Source organism: Sceloporus undulatus, chromosome 6, assembly GCF_019175285.1.
Source record: "Sceloporus undulatus isolate JIND9_A2432 ecotype Alabama chromosome 6, SceUnd_v1.1, whole genome shotgun sequence".
NCBI classification, from domain to species: Eukaryota; Metazoa; Chordata; class Lepidosauria; order Squamata; family Phrynosomatidae; genus Sceloporus; species Sceloporus undulatus.
In genome coordinates this window covers 86,237,216-86,256,804 of record NC_056527.1, presented here as the reverse complement: position 1 = coordinate 86,256,804, position 19,589 = coordinate 86,237,216, and the positions used below count along the sequence as shown (strand labels likewise).

The window sequence follows — 19,589 nt, the reverse complement described above, 5'->3', positions numbered from 1 at the left end:
AAGCTACAGTCGGCCCTTCTTATACACGGATTTTTTATACATGGATTTAAGCATACACGGTTTGAAAATGTTCCAAAAAAGTATAAATTTACTTTGATGTTCCATTTTTTATTAGGGACACCATTTTGCTATGTCATTATACTTAATGGGACTTGAGCATACACGGATTTTGTTATACACGGGGAATCTTGGAACCAAACCCCAGCGTATAACAAGGATCCACTGTATAGAAAACAGGAGAGGGCTCCTCTGAGGTATAGCTACTAAGATTCCTGAACCAGGGAAGAAATAATGGGAAAACATCAAAGTGCTAAAGAATGACTGCTAATATTTCTGAGGTTTAAAAGAGGAAATGAACGTCTCTCCATGGTACTGCTGTTAAGAGCCTTGGGGGAATACCTAACCCTTTGTGGTCTTTAGGGTAAGGACTGAAACAGCAGAGGGTACATTTTGGCTAGTAGTAAATAATCATGCTGTTGCCTCTCTTAAAACACCGTAAATCTGCTGTCTGAAGCAGCTGCCTGACCCTATCTACTAGTAGAGTCAGCTCTTACATTTTGGTGAAAAGATAGATTGCAAAAAGCAAGAATGATAATAAAAGAGAGTGGAAAGCCAAGTAAAGCTATAGGAATGGATCAGCCTGTTTTAAAAAAAAAGACAAGAGCATCTGCTAATCAAAAACCTTGGACTCCCCTATTCCACCGGGAGAGTGTCAGCGAGTTAATCCAGAGCTTAAAAGGAATCTGTGGCATTTGCACTCGTAGGCTGGCCTATAAAAAGACTCGCTTTGTCCCCCCTGAGTATTGGGGCAGGTTGTCCAGCAAAGCTGTTGCTCCTTTCCCTATAGAGTGCTCTAGGCCAAAACCAGAAAACCTGACATTACTTTTATCAAGCGTCTTCTAAACCCTTCCCAGCCCAGGTACACAAAAGCAGCCTCCATTCTCTATCACAGGACAGTGGGGGCTGGTGTGACTCCAGGTCTTTACACTATGGGTTGATGACAAGGGACAATTGTTGAGTGGGGAAGGTGGGGGCTGCTTTTTTGGAGTGCCTTCCTTTTATAGTAAACACCCGTTGCTCCTGAAACTTGCCCACCCCTCCGGTGTGAGACCCACAGCTGAGTATATAAGCTGTGGGAGCGACTGGTGCCTTTTGTTCCTCACTGCCTTCCTTGTGTTCATTTGTCCCGGCTCTTTTATAACAACATCCCACCACAGCATGGCCCCTAAAAAGCCAGATCCTAAGAAAGAGGCTGCCAAACCTGCTGCAGCTCCAGCACCAGCACCAGCTCCAGAACCACCTAAGGAACCGGCCTTTGATCCCAAGAGTGTGACTGTAAGTAAGAACATAGGATATACCTTTCAGTTCTGTTTCTCTAAAGCTCTGCTCCCTGCCAGACACTTCTTGTATTTCCTAGAGCAGTGGTTCCCAACCTGTGGGTCGGGACCCCTTTGGGGGTCGAATGACCCTTTCATGGGGGTCGCCTAAGACCATTGGAAAACACCTATTCAATTACAGTTATGAAGTAGCAATGAAAATAATTTCATGGGTTTGGATCACCACAACATGAGGAACTGTATTAAGGGGTCACGGCATTAGGAAGGTTGGGAACCACTGGCCTAGAGCTTACCACTGCACACCCCAAGTCTTCTAACTCCCAGACATGCAGATTATTACATCGTAGAAGATAATCCATGTTATGGTTAACTTCCAGCAACTGTTTAATGGCCTCCAGTGTTTGTTGTGCTTTCTTTTCTTCCCTTTGTCTAAATTGATCTACCTTGCTACAAAATTCTTGGCAATTACAATAAACTCTGCGAAAGCTCAGTCTGCTGACACTTTTCAAATCTACTGCTCTTTGAGTGAATTTATACCTTGCAGCAGCTGAGCTGCTAGATAAAAAGGTGACCTCCTTGCAAGTGCTTAACTCCTTTGAAAGTTTAGATAGATTGAAGCAAGAATATTTCCAAGGGGTTTGCTTTGGTTAGTTGCAAGTCCTTGGTTCTTTGTTGGAGTCCACAGCAATCAAAATTGGGGTCTTAAATTCAGCCTCCAACTAAAACCATTGTATGCCTTTCTCACACTGCATAAGGTTTTAAGGAACGGAAATACTAAAGTATCTCTCCTAGTTTTCTTGGGCTCAAGAGTTGAAAACAGAGAGAGTGTACACCCACATTTTTTGTCCTATTTTCACTTCTGGTCAAACAAGTTCTACAGGTTTTTGAAATAACAGAAAATCCTTCTAAGCTGTTTACCAGAATTAAACGTAGGATACTTATTCAAACATCAGTTCGAGGGGTGGAGCAGAGAGGAAATATTCTAAAACCATCTTTAGTGTTATTTTTAGGAACTGATCATTTCCCCACTTGAGATTTTCAAGAGTTCCTAGATGTATGTTTCTGGCATGACAGTATTCCTTCTGAAGGCAACTTTGCAGAATACAGTATACTCTTGCATATAAATAATTCCTGAAAGGGGACAAATTAGCTTATCAACATATGTTTGAAGTGTCTGCATCCTGGAACCCAGTATAAAAGAATTAAAAGAAATGGTGACAGGATAGCCAGATGTAAAGAGGGCAGGATCTTTGTACTTTGAATAGCTGTATAGTGCAAGGAAATTCATCAGCAGTAGCTTGCAACAACCAGCATATCTACAGAAGTTCTCTCTTATGCATAACTATTAAAGATGGTGAAGTCTTGTTCACCTTTACAAATGCTGCACCCTTGATGGAATCCACAGAAAAGTGGGTTCAGCAGAGATTCTCTGGAATGATAACCGAAGGAAAGGCCATGGAATGGGGCCTAGAGCTCTAGGTGTGAACTAGTAACCAGAGCATGAGCAACAGATTTGTAGTATAAAACGATACATACAGTACATTGCCTTCCACAAGTCATATTCTGATCTAAGTGTTTAGCACTTCAGAGATGCTAGTGTGGATTCTAGAGAAGCTGGGGGAAAAGCACAGGATTTTTTAAATTCTACATATTCATTCCTTATCAGTCCGCCAGGGCTCTCAAAGCAATAGATCATAAAATCTATCTTTAAAAATAATAAAAAAAAATATTTTAAACAAGCCACTTTTGAAAACCAATGGCTATGTATATTGATGCAGTTTTGAATCTCAACAGGGGTGGAACTTGCCTGACATCCATTGGGAAGGAGTTTCCACTACTGCATACTCACCAACCAGGAGCCCTATTACATTACACCGTAATAACAGTATGATTCCACTTTAATTGCTGTAGTTATGTTCTATGGAATCCAGAGATTTGCAACTGAGGGAGGGGCATTTCAAATTCTCAGTGCCTCACCAAACTACAAAGCCTAGGATTCCATAGGATGGAGACACAACAGTTAAAGTGGAATCATAGTGCTATCACTTGTGCAATGAGGAAGGGCTCCTGGCTAACTTGGGTGGTAAGCCACACAACAGAGCCTCTGTAGAAATATTTTCATATGGGATTTGGAGGGCATATGAGTAAGAAATGAGATAGATCATCTTCATAAATGTGGTACTGTTGATTCCTTCTTTTGCCCCCCAAAACCATTGTGTGTCTGGAAAAATTAGGAGAGGTGGAATGTGTGAGATGGGTGATAACGGTTATCATCACTTTCTTGAATTACCTCCATGGCCATAGAGTTGCATTTGATCCTCCTTAACAGATACTTCAAACAGCTTCATTTATATACCACCTTCGAGACTAACTGAAAGAAAGACATTAGCAGCATAAGTTGGCAGCATGAGCTTTAGTCTACGTAAGCTCAGCTGCCAACTGCTGTCTTTAAGTTAATTGCAAAGGTGCTACAAGATCTCTCTATGTACTGATTCTACAGACTAACATGGCTATATCTTTAATTATATGTATGTGTGTATAATTTTTTTAAAAATGAGACACAAATCTAACAGAAACTGTACAGCCCTTGGGAATCTGAACTGAGTTTGTGACTGAGCTGAGTCCTCCCAGTCACAACTCATGCCATGAAACATTGCTACGCCAGCTTAGGTCTGAGGAAGTAGGAAGCTCTGGAAGGCAGTCCAACACAACTTGCTGCCTAAGGCAAAAGACAAAATGGTTTGTGTCCACTTGACCACCTCCATTCTACATACACATGCAGTGCAAGCTTAGCCATCCACAGTTTGGTCTTCTGACACCCCAGCACCACTCTCCTCCCAAATCCTCAGCATCTACTGCATGTGGCTAGCCCTAAAGAAGAGGCAATAGCTGGGGAGAGGAAACTGAAAGATGAGAAATGACCCACAGAGTGCAAAAAACAGGGGCATGGTTTACTGAGACAGTCCTATGGTTCGAAGGGCCAATTGTCTCCTCTCTGATTTGTTTTTTTTAATTAGAGTTATAATACAGAAGTGTCATTTCACTGATGCACTATAATTCTAGTACTGAGAAATACATGGTACAGCTGACAGATATATCTTTGATGAATTTGTCTTATAAATTCATAATGTCCCATATTTCCAGCTATATTTTGCCTTAGCATAGCTCAAAAGTTGCTTTCTGAACAAAGAAACAACTTTTTAAAGTTCTGCCCTTCCACTACTGTACTATCTACGCTGCACATTCCAAAGGCCTTTTGACTCCATAGTTATCTTGCAGCTGGGGAGGAAACTATGTCTGTTCCTCTCCTTTGATACTGTCACATTCTTTCAGGATAGACTCGGGGAGGTAAAGTGAGTTATTAATAGCATCAGATGAGTATAGAAATGAGTTAGACTTGCCACAATGACTTGGAGAGGATGCCTTGAGATAAAACACATATACAAACAAGCCGCCAGTGTCCCCAAAAGAATTAAGCACTGTCTGTCTGACAGTATCTGTGTAAACTAACCCAACCTTGCAAATTTTGGAGTTAGGAGCAACTCTGTGTTACAAACATTTTCTGAGAGCCTATTATTACTACAAAGCTAACTTCTTGGGGTCCTTTCACACTCTGCAATTACAGAGGGTCATTGGTATCTGCTGGGGTTTGATTCCAGGACCACCACCACTCCATGGACACCAAAATCCATGGATGTTCAAGTACCTTTAAATACAAAGGCATAGTAAAATGGTATCTCTTATATCAAATTGCAAAATCAAGATTTGTTTTTTGGAATTTATATTTTTTTTAAAAAAATTCAAATCATGGATGTTTGAATCCATGGATAAAGAATCTGTGGCTATGGAGGGCCAACTGGATAGCACAATGATTCTGCTTCAATTGCTCTGGCTGCATCCTATGGCATTTTGGGATTTATAGGTTGCTGAGGCACCAGAGCTCTCTGGTTGAGAATTCAAAGTACCCTTCCCTAAACTACAGATCCCAGGATCCCATAGGAGGTTGCCATGGCAGGTAAAGTGGAATCACAATGCTGGAACTTTATAGTGTGAAAGGGCTCTTGGTCTGGTGGAAATGTGCAAACAAGTTGAATCCTCAATTAACACCTCTCAGTCCCCAAATTTGAGGCCTGCTGTTGATGCGCCTTGTGCCAAGCTTGTGATCTTTTTCACTACAGCTATATCTAAGCTGAGAATGTTTAGAGCAGTGTTTAGAACAACCAGCTAGTTAACCTCTATCTCCCTTAGATATAGGACCCATACAGACAAGTGAAAATAAAGCTGCTTCGGATCACTTTGGAGGTATGCTCTTTAAATGATGCATGCATCCTAAGAGTCCGGAAGCCACGGCAAAGCCACACTCCAGTCCTAACATAGACCTCCATCTCTGCTTGGATGAGGGCACCAGGGTAAGCTGAACAAAAAAACGAACAAGAAGGTTGTCAATCCTCAGAGGCAAAGTAGAGATGTTGACAAAAACTAAGGGAAATGTTTTGAAAAAGTGAGATCCACAGCCAAAATGTTGCAGTGTGACATGTTCTTGTTCACTATTCCAGCCAGCCATGTGTGTGTGTGATGTGGAGGAGGGATGACAGTGGAAGAGAGAGGGGCTTGGAAAACAGATGATGAATTGCTCCAGCTGGGGCTGAAAAGCCTGAGTGAGAGCCAAGTTCAAGCAATTATTTCCAAGGGGGGAAAAACATAGGCATGGCAAACAATTAATTGTAGTCTTTCTCTTTCTCTTTAGATTGAATTTAGTTCAGACCAGATTGAAGGTAAGCGATGGTTATATTTAAACGTATACTTCTCAGGGCATATATTGTTGAATCTAGAAGTAATCAGAATAGAACCACTGAAGTAAATGGAATATAAATCCCATGGATTCCAAGGACTAAATCTGATCCTGACCCAGTGTCTCTATTTATTTGTTACTTAACTTCCTCCCTTCTCTCTCTTTCCCCTAAGCATGAGACTACTTACTGTATTAAGTATGGTTCATAGTTGAGCTTGGGAAAATTATTTTTGAATCCCAGCACCCAAAATTTCCCTAGCCAGCTGGCTGGGGAAGTCTGGGAGCTGTAATTCAAAAGTACCTCCCCCAGCTTTGGATAGAAGCATCACTGTTTGGTCACAGTATCCCTTAGGCCTAACCATAGGACTCATCCCACAACTGCAAATGCCAGCTGAGAGTATTTTGCTTCTGGAAAGGAACAAAGCCAGGCCTCTGATCTATACATCAACACAGAGAGGCTCCCATTGGTGCTTTGGCCAGGGACCTGGTAGCATCATGGGTATGGTCATAATCCTGATGTCAGTCAACAGAAGGGTCAGTGGATTTGATCCTCACTTTATATCCAAAGTTTCCCTATTCCTGTCTCCCCATGAGACCATAAATCACTTAGGATCAATGGTAATGCCTCGCTTGGGAGTTTTCTTTCTTTCAGCTGTGAAAAATGCAGTAGCAGGACCCTATGTGAACCTAAAGTTCATCATGGCATAAAACTTTTTAGTGCAGGATGAGTGATTGTGATGTCACAGTCACCTTTGCTATATGTGGCAGCCCCAGTGGTGGGTATCACATTGGTGTATGATCATGCTGAACAACAAACCAACCCCACAGAAACTCCAGCTCAAAGATTTCCATAGAATTCGAAAGGATGCCTCCCGGGCCTCTGCAAAGCCAGGGCAGCACTCCTGTGTTGAGCCCTTGGCTTCCTTCAACAGTGGAGATGACTCTGTGAAGGAGGTAGTGTTGGAGCTCAAGAAAAAAGTGGACCAAACTATGGAGGCAGTGAAGACTTTTGATAACAAAATCTCAACCTTGAAGTCACATATGGATATACTGGAAGGGCTGATCCACAACTTGGCTCAGAGACCTGTACCCACTGAACCTACAAGTAACAATGAGCAGGCAAATGCCCAACCATGTGATCCGGACATTCACTGCCTGGGTGGCAAGAAGAGACACTTCAGTAAGGATAGGCCACAGATCAAGCAACAAGTGCAGCCACACATCCTCAGGATTTTAGGCTTACCAGAAAAGGAAGAAGGCCAAGATCTGGTAGCCTTCCTGGAGAACTGGTTGCCACGTATCCTGAAACTAGACACTAGAGATGGTCCCATTGTAGCAGAAAAAGCCTACAGAGATTGTAGCAAGGAGCAGAAGATACATGGACAGCTGTGCAGAATGGTGGTTGTTCATCTAGCAGAATTAAGGGATAAAGAGAGAATATTGCGGCAAGTCAAGCAGTTGAAATCTATCATGTACAAAAAAAACCGAATTATAATCTATCCAGAAGGTAAAGAGATAAGGCTTATTTGCAACCTAGTTTGGAATTGTAAGGTAGAAGCAAATTTAGTACTTGGCAAACAAACTACATGATGTTGTTCATGCTTTTCATAGTGTGCTTAAAACTGTCCCTCCAGCTGTCAATGGGCTCCAACTCTCATCACCCCAGGCTAGGGCTAAGGAATGTTGGGACCTAGAGTCCAACACATGGAGGGACATGCTTTTCCCACCTCTGCAATGTGCAGTTGAAAAGTAGTTACAGCAATAGTTTCCACACTTAGATCCCCAGATGGATTTTCTAGAAGTGCCACTTGCAACTTTTGCATTTGATTCCCATATTTGGATCATCCATAAGTCCTAGCAAATGGGAAAAATGATCAGGGATTCTGAGAGGTGAACTCCAACAATTTCTAGGAGTATAAATTTGAGAACTACAAGTGTTGGACTAGGACTGCGGAAACCCAGATTCAGATCCTCACAGTTTGACTTTGAGCCACTCTCTCTCTCTCTCTCTCTCTCTCTCTGCATGATCTATCTTACAAGTTGTTTGTGGATAAAAATGGTGAGGTGGAGAACCATGTGCACCACCTTGCACTCACTGGAGAAAAGGTGAGGTATAAGTGTATTGTAGTGAATACATACATACATAAACAAATTCCTTTCTTTGGACAGAGTTCAAGGAGGCCTTTATGCTGTTTGATAGGACTCCAACTGGAGAAATGAAAATTACATACAGTCAGTGTGGTGACGTCATGCGAGCCCTGGGACAGAACCCAACCAATGCAGAGGTCTTGAAGGTGCTGGGGAAACCAAAACCAGAAGGCAAGTTCTTACAAAAGGAGAAATTTGGGGCTCTTTTTCAATACTTTTTCCTGTGCAGCTTAAAATTATGCAACTATAGGCTGCATGATTGGTCTGAACCCAATTCTTGTGTGTAATTCCCCTCTACTCACAGTTAACAAAATTTACCTTTATGGACTACAACTCCTAGAATCCTCCAGCCAGTAAGGACAATGACCATGTTGGCTAGAAGATTCTCAAAGCTGTAGCGTGTAGACCAAGAAAATTAAAAAAAAATAGTTGCCAAAATTTGAGTGGGACATATTTCTAACATACCTCTCTCTTCTGAACTGAACCATCACACAGAATGAGGCAGTCACCTGAGAAAGCAGGTGGTGATGAAGAGGGTGGGAAATGATGGTGTTCAAGAGTTGTAGGACAAAACTCTGCGTGTGTCATTCAGACTACATTCCACCACTGAAGCTAATTTCTTTTAGGTGCCAAGTTAAAACATGGCTTTATTAAAAAGCCTTTTGAACCTAAAATTGTTTTTTGATTATTATTTTTTATATATACATAGTTTCAACTGTTTTAGCCTTTTCTCCTGTTTTAAAATAATCTGTTTAATATGCTTTTACCCTATTTAAATCATTTTCTTGTTTTTATCTGGCATTGTTTTAAATTCTTGTAATTGTATGCCACCTTCTGATTAAGAATACAAAGTAGGATTGAAATATTTTAAGCAAAAGAAGGCTGTCTCTGTTTAAGCATTGGGGGAAGATTCTTTTCCCATTGCCAATGCTGAAGTAAAATCTGCAATTGCCAGTCCTTGAAATTGAGAATGGTGTTACCAAGTTGTCTTTGAACTCAGCACCACTTCTGCCTCCCTGAGATCAGGTCCTGGCTTCATAGCCTCCAACTGTTGTGATTTGGCAGGGACTGTTCCAGTTAATCCTCTTCCCACTTTTTCAGTTGTTTTTCAAATGTCCAGTTTCCCTATTTGTCCTTAGTGTACTTCAGTTGCTGCAAACTGAGTTCGAATTGCAAAATCATTTGCATTCAATTAACTCAAGAGAGGAGAAAAGGAGATGGAATTTTGGCCTTCCCAGCAGGCTCAAACAAAAGCAAACTGCAGCAGCCTCTACTAGCGTGTGTGTTCTTCCTCATTAATACATTTTGCAGTCTTGACCACACGCCGATGTTGTTTGGCCACATGTGTACCAGTTGTCATCTGTGAAGTATTGGAGGGTATGTGGTTTACAGTCTTCATTTGTAGGGACCATTTGCTGAGATCACAGTTTGCCAATTTGCATGTCACAATTTGCATGCTTTAAAAGAAGTCTCTTTTGCAAACAAGCACCATGAGAGGAGGAAGGAAAAGGGGCGGGAAGGAAAAGGGATTGCTTAAACCTATCACTTCTTTGTATACCACCAACTGTGCTTTCTTAAACTGGTCTCTAATTTATATAGGAACCAGCAATATTACTATATTTCTATCATTTCTTTTTTCCTTGTCAGAAATGAATGCAAAGATGCTGGATTTCGAAACGTTCCTCCCAATGTTGCAGCACATTGCCCGATCTAAGGACCAAGGGACCTTTGAGGACTTTGTGGAAGGGCTGCGCGTCTTTGACAAGGAAGGAAATGGCACCGTCATGGGAGCTGAACTGCGCCACGTACTTGCGACTTTAGGTAGAGAAAAGGAAATTAAATCCAGGAGCAGGGGGCAGTATTGTACAGTGGTCAAAGTGTTGCCCGGAACATGAAAAATGCAGGTTTACGTCCAGTGAACCATTAAACTTCCTAGGTAACCCTAATGCAGACACTGTTTTTCAGCCCTAGCTTCTTCAAAGGGTTGTTATGATGAAAAATGGGGATGAGTAAAGTCATGCACAACAGGCCTACATACCCTGAAGCACCTTATTCTGTCTGCTCTAGGAAGCTAAGTGGGATCAGCCTTGATTAATACTTGAATGGGAAACTGCCAAGGAATACTGTAAAGGAAGGCAATGGTAAACCACTTCTGAATATTCCTTGCTTCAAAAAAACCCTATGAAATTCATCAGGCCGCCATAAGTGAACAGGTGATTTGAAGGCACATACACAGACAGACAGGATATCTACCTATTGCAATAACCTGCATATCTATCCTGCACTGGTTTTTCAAGGTTTTTGGAAGGCTTGTCAGTCAGAATCCTATTGTGAAGTTAGGAATGTGTAACTATGTAATTATGGAGGTACACAGTGCATTCCGGCCCAAACTGCCCAACCCCTACTTAATGAGAAAAAGCCTCTACAATTGGTGTATGGAGGGGTTGTTCCCTTGTTGCTCAGAATGTAGGTAACTGATATGCCCAGCCACCCCTCTTGTGTGACCAATCTTCATTATGACAGGAAGAGGCAGGGTCCCTGTCACAATTCCCACTTGCAATGGACATTGGTACATTGGTACATCAGTCAGCTGCTTCCCAAGCAACAGCAGGACAGACCCCTTTGCATGGCTGTTTCCTAGTGAGTGGAGACTAAGGGGACTTTCATGGTCCTTACGTGTCTCCTATACCAGGGGCTACATAGGGATCATGAATACCACAGTGTTGAATACATAACTACAGGTTACACATTTGTTACGCTGCAACAAGATTCCAGTGTGGTGTAGTGGCTGAGTGTTGGACTACGTCTCTGGAAACTGGGTTAGATGTCTCACTCGGTCATGGAAACCCACCGGGTGACCTTGGGCCAGTCACATACTCTCAGACCCAGAAAACCCTATGATAGGTTTGCTTTAGGGTCATCATAAGTGGGAAACAACTTGAAAGCACACAACAATAACAACAACAACAACAGGATTTCGGCCATCCTTTTAAAATAATTAATATGTGGCTAGCATTTTAAAGAATGCCTTCTCCTAGGTATGCATATGTAGGCTACAGATAGTAGAGCTAATAAAAGTTACTTTTTTGTGTGAGAACTCCTGATATATCCATGCCTATTAGAGGATTCTGGCTGCTGTAGTCCAAAACATAACTTTCCCAACACTGTCCACTCTGGTGGATAAGCTGCCGGGTTGGTGCCTTCTTTTTGGTTTCATCGTGGCTTTTAGACATCCTCCCCATATTTTTCAAACATCCCTCTGAAAGTTTAAAAAGCAGATTTAGAAATCTTACTACTCCATCTGGCTTTTTAAAACCTGTTGCTGTTTTTGCCTATGTATTATTTAAATTCTGTGTTATTTACAATGTTTAGTTCTATATACAGTGGACCCTTGTTATACGCTGGGGTTTGGTTCCAAGATCCCCCGTGTATAACAAAATCCGTGTATGCTTAAGTCCCATTAAATATAATGACATAGCAAAATGGTGTCCCTTATAAAAAATGAAAAATCAAGGTAAATGTATACTTTTTTGGGACATTTTCAAACCATGTATGTGTGTATAAAAAATCCGTGTATAAGAAGGGCCGACTGTAGTTTGTTTGGAATTTGAATTTACTTTTACATAGATAACTATATTTTTCTATTGTTTCCTACACACAACCGCACAGTTTCATCATTTGCTTATTATTTTGTGGTATTATATTTTTGCAATTGCGCAATAGTAAATAACAACACCAATAATAACAACATGCAACCAATATGACTGCTAATGCTGCATACAAGAAACAACTGATGAAAGGGCCAAGGAGGATTTCCACCAAATGGGCTCTGAATAAATTACATTGGACCCTTGTTATACACTGGGGTTTGGTTCCAGGATCCCCTGTGTATAACAAAATCCGTGTATGCTCAAGTCCCATTCAATACAATGACAAAGCAAAATGGTGTCCCTTATAAAAAATGGAAAATCAAGGTTTGCTATTTGAAATGTATACTTTTTTTGAACATTTTCAAACCGTGTATGCTTGAATCTGTGTATAAAAAATCAGTGTATAAGGGTCGACTGTACAATCAGTGTTTTCCTGCTAGGATAAATTTTGCAGGTTTGTTAGAAGAAACATATTGGAGCTCTAAATTTGTATTTTTTTAAATCCCTCTGGTCAACCAATGGCCATGCTGGCTGGTGGTTTCTGGGAGCTATTGTACAAAAAGGTAACCTTCTCAAGCGCTTAAATGCCTTCTGAAAAATACAATTTATTTGATTCTAGCTGGTTGTGCAAGAGTAATGCCTTTTCGGTATCAAAGAGCCTTAGGAGATCACTATGCGTGGCTTTTAAACTGCAATTAGAGCTGGGGGAAAGTGGCTTTAGTGATACTTATCACATGCATGACGATGCCTCCAATCACATCTGCAATGTCTCTGAAGTGTGGTTAAGATATTCCTTTTCATTGACGAGTGAAACCTGTCAATGACCTCCCAATCGTGCAAGTCATCAGGTGCAAAACATCACTGCCATGACAGTTACAATATTGGCATCACATGGTGTTACAGGCTCCCACGCCCCCCCTTCCCCCTTGCTATTCCCAAGCAGGCTAATTCATTTATTTTTTCTATTTTTTTCCTTCCCCTTTTTAAACTTCAGTTGCTGTAGCAGAGCTCAAGAACTGTGTGGAAAGGATAAAATAAAATAAAATAACCAAAAGGTATATTGGTTAGAGCATTTAAGAGGGAATCAGGAAGAGAGCACGATGGTAGCAAATCTGAAAAGAAAAAAATCCAAATTTATGTTTGATATCCATTCACAGGGGAAAAAATGACAGAAGCTGAAGTAGAACAACTAATGGCTGGGCAGGAAGATGCCAATGGGTGTATCAATTATGAAGGTAAGACATTAGACTTGGGATTTGTTCACAACACTGGACATTAACTATTGGAACTCTTGCTGGATGTGCTCCTATCACTGTAAGGCATTCATTCATACTACAGAACGATAACATTATTATTCCACTTTAACCGTAATGGTTCCATTCTATGGAGTTGTGAGATTGGCAGTCTAGAGCACAACATTTTAAAATTGTCAACCAGAGCACTGTAGTGCCTCACCAGTCCCAGGATTCCATAGGATGAAACCATGACAGTTATGGGTCAGTGTGGACTAGAACGTGAACTTTCCAAATACCAGTCTAAGACTCTTACTGGGAAGAAGACTTTACTGGGGGATGGGTGAGGCTTGGAAGTGTCAACTCCCTCCCAATCTTAACAACATATTGCCATCCTCAACAGATTGTTAATGAACATGTGTGTGTTTGAGCCTTGATGGCACAGTAGTTAAATGCCACTCACACACAAACCACAAGGTTGTGAGTTCAATACCAGCCATGAGTTCAGGGCCAACTCAGCCTTGCATCCTGAATGCTGTGAACTAGTGATAGGATGTGGCCTGGCATGAGAATTGAGCTCCAGTTTTAACATTTCTTTGAGCAGCTGTCTCCTGCTTGCTCTCTTTTTCAACAGGGTTCAAATGTTAACTCCGGTATTTAGGATCAATAAAGCATTTCCACCACTCCACCAACCTCACAAGTTGGACCTCAAAAGCTACAGCAAGATTAACAGTGTATTTGTTCTTTTTTACTAGGCGGAGTACTGGAATGGTGTGGACAGCATGATATAGTAAATTAAGTGCTGGAACCATAATTCATTCCCCTACTCTGCCACTAAGATCACTGGGATGCACAGCCAACATTAAGAAGTTTTGATGCCTGAGGCCAAGGAGTTGATGACATTCTCAACCATGTCTAATAGAACACAAAGCTAATCAAGTTGTTTTGTCACATGGGGCAAATCTTATATTAAATAAAATTAAAATCCACAAGCACTTCAAACCATCCTAGGGAATAAAAATACTTTAACAGTAAAACTGAAAATTAATTTTTGATACCCAGAAACTGCTACTGGATGGGACCAGCTCACCTGCCTATTGGTAAGGCTGGGATGACCTTGTACCAGTCGCTGTCCAAGACAGCAGCTGGTGCAAGGTCAGCCAGTGGACTTAATAACCTTATTCTAAATGATCTAACAGAGAATTAGATAAAATTGCACTATGGAGAGTGCTGTTTTATGTAGGAGAAAAGCAAGATAAAATATCATTATCCAAACAGATGTATGATTTAGGTGTGACTTGGCTCACTTGCTTCGAACAACTGAAAAGATGTGCCCTTCAAGTCCCTTTTCTGCATAGCTTTCTGTTTTTCATGAGACACTCTATGATCTGGCTTGTGATAACTGAATTTTGAAAGGTCTGGAAAATGATTGTTCATCACACCCTGCAGTTGCAGCAAATGTTGAAGGCTGCATATTTACCCATTAAGAAGCCCAGTCGAACACACTGGGACTTATTTCTGAGTTTATCTGTAAAACAGTCAGTTCTGATTTCATGAAGACTGATGACATGCTATTTTAAAACCCCTCTTTTTTGTTGTTTTTAGCTTTTGTCAAGCATATCATGTCTGGTTGAAGATGGGAGTCCTTAAAAGTGAGTCCTTTTTTCAAATGTCTTTGTTTGGGTCATCGCAGATGAGGCTGGAATGTGTAGGTCCTGCAGACATTACAAAACTACTAACAGTGGTGATGCAAGATACATTTTGGTTCTAGAAACATGAAAATTATGATGCAGGTTTTAAGCACTATTTGCAGCTTTACTATAATATCTGAATACAGTTCAGTGTACTATAATGCATAAACGAGATCACAGGCCCTTTAAGTAATCTTTAGTGCTTAGATCCTGTTAGGTTGGTTGGAGGATTAGTGCTGGGGTGGGGAACAGATGGATTTCCTGCCACCATGACATTGGTAAAGGATTATGACAGTAGTAGCCATAAACATTGGGAGGACAAAATATTTCTAATACTAATACGATTAGGAGAAAATCTTCTAGCACTGGCAAATATGGAAAAACAATGGGATGGAAAGTACTAAAGACCTCCATCACTGCCAGCTCTCCTCTCAACAAAATGGTGGTGGTGGTGGTGATGATAAATAGAGATTATGTGGAATTTATGGGATGTGTCAATATCATATAAACCTGGTGTTAAAATGGTGTGAATAGGACAGTTTGCAAGTATGAAATAAAATGGCTTTTGTTTGTTAAGTTTTGGAACAGATAAAAATAGTTTCCAAAAACAAATGTTTTAAAATCCCTTTTTTTGTAAGGGATTATTCAGTGGATACTTATTTGCTCAATTGTTATTTTTAAAACTGACATATTTATTTAACATATATCATGACTTCCCTTAAAAATGATGCCCATCATGGTGCCTAATAAAATGAAACTACAGGTAGGAACAAAATGTAAGCAAAAACATCAAATTACTGAGTTGGATATGGACTTGTAAGGACTCTTCATTCAAGAGGTGGACAAATACAATTTATTGGCAGATTAGTTATTTAAAATTTATTGGCAGATTATTACTAGGTTATTGCCCTAGCCTATTAACAAATAGTGCTATTGCCCTGGCAGATTAACAAATCGGCATAGAGAGAAGGTGGGACTGGAAGGGGAGTCAAATGTGTGCATGCATGCATGCATGCACATCTTCAAGTTGATTGTTGACTTATGATAACCCCTGAATTTCATAGTTTTCTTAGGCAAGGAATAGTCAGAGTCAATGTGCCTTTGTCTTCTTCTGAAATATAGCCTATGTTACCTGGTATTCCTCAGCACTCTCTCAACCAAATGTTAACAGGCCTGATTCTGCTTAACTTCCAAGGTCTGATAGGACCTGGTAACTTCAAGGTATTTAGGCCTCTGGGGTTCAAATGTACCAAGCTGTATCCATTAGAAACAGAAGATGCTCACCAACTGAGCACAATATCCTTTGCCCGTATTTCAGACATCCTGGTCTGCGTCTTCTCAGCAGAGCTTGGAAACAATATTTTTGGGCTATGGTTTCTAAGATCCAGTAGCCATGCTGTCCTGGAATTATAGGAGTTGTAGTCCAGATGGTAACTTTTTCAATTGCCCTTTAAAACATAGGACCACCTCAGCAAAACATATCCCAGTTTCAAGAAATCAGTATAAAAAGCTTCTCCAAAAAGAATGGAACAAGTGGATGTGGAGGCGACAAAAACCAGCAAAACACAAGCAGCTACATCACAAGAACTCTTTCTTCTTTAGAGCAGTCTGGAAGAGCCTTGAAAATGAATCCCAGATAAAGATAAGACTGCTAGGAAAACTCCACGCAGCATGTCTCTTCCTTTCATAAATGGGGTAGCTTAGACTCCACATGAATATAAGGCTTGAGGTGTCAATGGCAGGCAAGAGTGCCTTTCATCAAATGGAGCTATTATGTGCCTTGTACTCCTTTCTCAAGAAGGGGATTCTTGTCACACTGATTCTGTCATTTAAGCTATTAACTATTGTAACTCACTCTATATGGGCTGCCCTTGAAGATGACATGGACGTATTTTCAACTATTGAAAAATACCACTCCCTCCCTTCAGCTGCATGATGAGAGGCAGAAGCAGATTCAATCTACTTTTTGACAGTTGCAAGGGCTGCTATTAGCTTCTAGAGGCTATTTGCAAAGCAATTTAAAAACAACCTTTAATCCATGAATGGAAATGTGTAGCCCTTCAGATCTTGCTGGACAGCAACTCCTTAGACAGCATTGCTAGTGGCAAGGCAAGACAGTATTTGTAATTCGACTAAATTTTTTCCTTCTCTGATTTAAAGCAGTTTGTATTTGCAGGCTTTCCCCCATGTAAGATGCACTCTTTGCATGCTTACTTTTTGTTTGTTATTAATTTCTTACTATGCTGGCAAATTGCCGTAATAAACGAAATTAAATTTATTTCTTACATTTCTATGCCTTCTTTTGAATCTCCTACAACAAAGAACAATATCTCTCTTTCAACTTTCTTTAAACACCAACTTTCATAAGTCCAGGATTGTCCTGGCCTCTCAAAGGACAGTGTCCCTAACACTTTCCTCTAGTTTTTGCCAGATTCAAAGCTATTTTGATAGGATCATAATAGTCCCTTGCAGTCTTAAAGAGGCAGTACACAACACAATGTCCAAATGTCTCTGGACATGACATAAAACAGAGGTAAAACCCATCGAATACGAGTATATTTTTTAAAATGAAAATAAAATAAAACTAACAACAACAGATGTAAGGTAAAATCAAATAATTTTTTGTATTAATTAATTTGTAATATATTTGTTAATATGTAATATCCTGACCTTTTCCCAGTATGGGATTCAAAGTAGCATACATCTTAAGAGCACAATACAATTTTATTTGTTTATTTAATTTATAGCCTGCCTTTCTCCCAAGAAAGGCTTAAAATAATTTTAAAAGATCCAGTTAACACAGTAATGTACAAAAGTTCAAAAGGAATTAAATATCACTACTATTGAAAACATGCTAGAAAAGAATTAAAACACTTAAACATATTTAAAACATGGTTTCAATAAAAATAAAATAAAAATATTAGAAATAGCATACAATTTACAGACACACTACAGTTCCATAAAATTCACAGTTTTAAGAGAATTTTAATGTTTGATACTTGGATGATTGTATATGATTTTGTTGTGATCCCGCCTCGATCCGTAGGGAGAGGCAAGAAATAGAAATAAATTATTATTATTATTATTATTATTATTATTATTATTAAATAAGAATATCTTCACTTGCCAGTGGAAAGAGAGCAGGGATGGGGCCAAGTGGACCTTCTGTGGGAGGGAGTTTTACAGTCTGGCAGCAGACTGTAAAATCTGCTTCCAAATTCTTGCCAACAATGGCTATGAAGGTGATGGGACTGAAAGAAAGCCCTCCTTGCAGATCTTAAAGCTCACGTTGGTTTAAAAAAATCTTAGTACAAAATTTAAAACACAGTTGAACTTCTATTTTAAAATCACAAATTAAAAATAGCATCAAAAAGACATTTAAAACATAATAAAGTAAGTAAGCAAGCAAATTTATTTGTGTAGCATAAGTCATTACAAAAAGAAAGAAAGAAAGAAAGAAAGAAAGAAAGAAAGTAAAAGACAAAAATCAAGACACTTTACAAATATACTACATTGCATCATAAAGCTAAAATCATCCAAAGACATTATTCTTATAAGAAGCTCAAATCAAATTAAATAAACACAAGGATCAGATACATTACAAATGCATTATAGTCTTTCACAAAACTAAAATCATCCAAAAATTATCTTAGGGTCAAATTTATCCTAAAACCTAATCACCATCTTTACAGAACTTCCTCTTTAAAAAGGATGCTTCAAAAGAAAAGCAAGCTACCTTTTCAGAAATGTATGGTACAGTATCTCCTAATTAAAAATTGATCAAATACGAATCAGGTCTGTTAGATACAATAATATACATAATAATGTAGAAATACTACACTCTCCATTAAAAGGTCTGTCTGTTGCAACATCCTAAAATCCAAATGCCTCCTTAAATGAAAAGGTCTTTACCTCCTGGAAGAAAGATAGCAGGGAGGGAGCAAACTTGATCATTTGGGTGAGTACCACAAATTGGGAGCAGCCACCAAGAAAGTTCTGTCCTCTCCTGTGCCCTCATCAAATGTGCCTGAGATAGTGGTAGGACCATGAGAAAGCCTTCCTTCTGAGATTTTAGAGCTTCAGCAGGCTCCTATAGAGAGATATGATTTTTCAGACAGTGAAGACCCAAGCCATTTAGGGCTTTAAAGGTCATAGCCAGCACTTTCAATTCTGTCTGGAGCAGGATTGACAGCCAGTAGAGTTGCTTCAGCAAGAGGGTTATATGCTCCATATAAGCTGTCCCCCTCAGTAACCTTACTGCAGCATTTTGGAACCACTGAAGTTTCTGAGCAATCTCCAAAGGCAGCCTCCTAAAGAGCGCACTATGGTAATCCAAATAGGATGTAACCAAGGCATGTGCCACCTATAAAAAGATATTTCTGAATGAAAATATATTTTTGATGAGGATGGTCATTAGCTAATTCAATATATCTAGTAAATTACACTTGATTGAAATTGTCACATATCTTCCTTCCAGGTACTTCAGAGGGGGAGAAATTCCATCCATCAAGAATTTCTTGCCTCACGTCACTTCCACCTCTATATTCTCCAGGAGATGCATACGTCAAACGCCGTGTAAGAGGGACTCTTCATTACTACAGTGTAACAGCTTCTGTATATAAAAGAATGCATCCTCCTGTTTTAGAATCCTAATTTATTGTTTTATTTCTTCTTTCCACCTGCTGCCTTTGGTTCATTCAAATTAAAACATGTGTGCATCTGCACACGGGTTCACAGAC

General features: G+C 39.9%; 1 protein-coding gene across 1 annotated transcript; it reads left to right on the top strand.

Moving 5' to 3' along the window:
* Positions 1-1,149: 1,149 nt before the first annotated feature.
* MYL4 (myosin light chain 4) lies at positions 1,150-19,589 on the top strand. Its single transcript, XM_042471099.1, has 7 exons — positions 1,150-1,335; positions 6,085-6,112; positions 8,299-8,448; positions 9,925-10,098; positions 13,085-13,162; positions 14,765-14,811; positions 19,328-19,589. The coding sequence occupies exons 1-6, from the start codon at positions 1,219-1,221 to the stop codon at positions 14,791-14,793; spliced, it is 576 nt and encodes a 191-aa protein (XP_042327033.1). The 5' UTR covers positions 1,150-1,218; the 3' UTR covers positions 14,794-14,811; positions 19,328-19,589.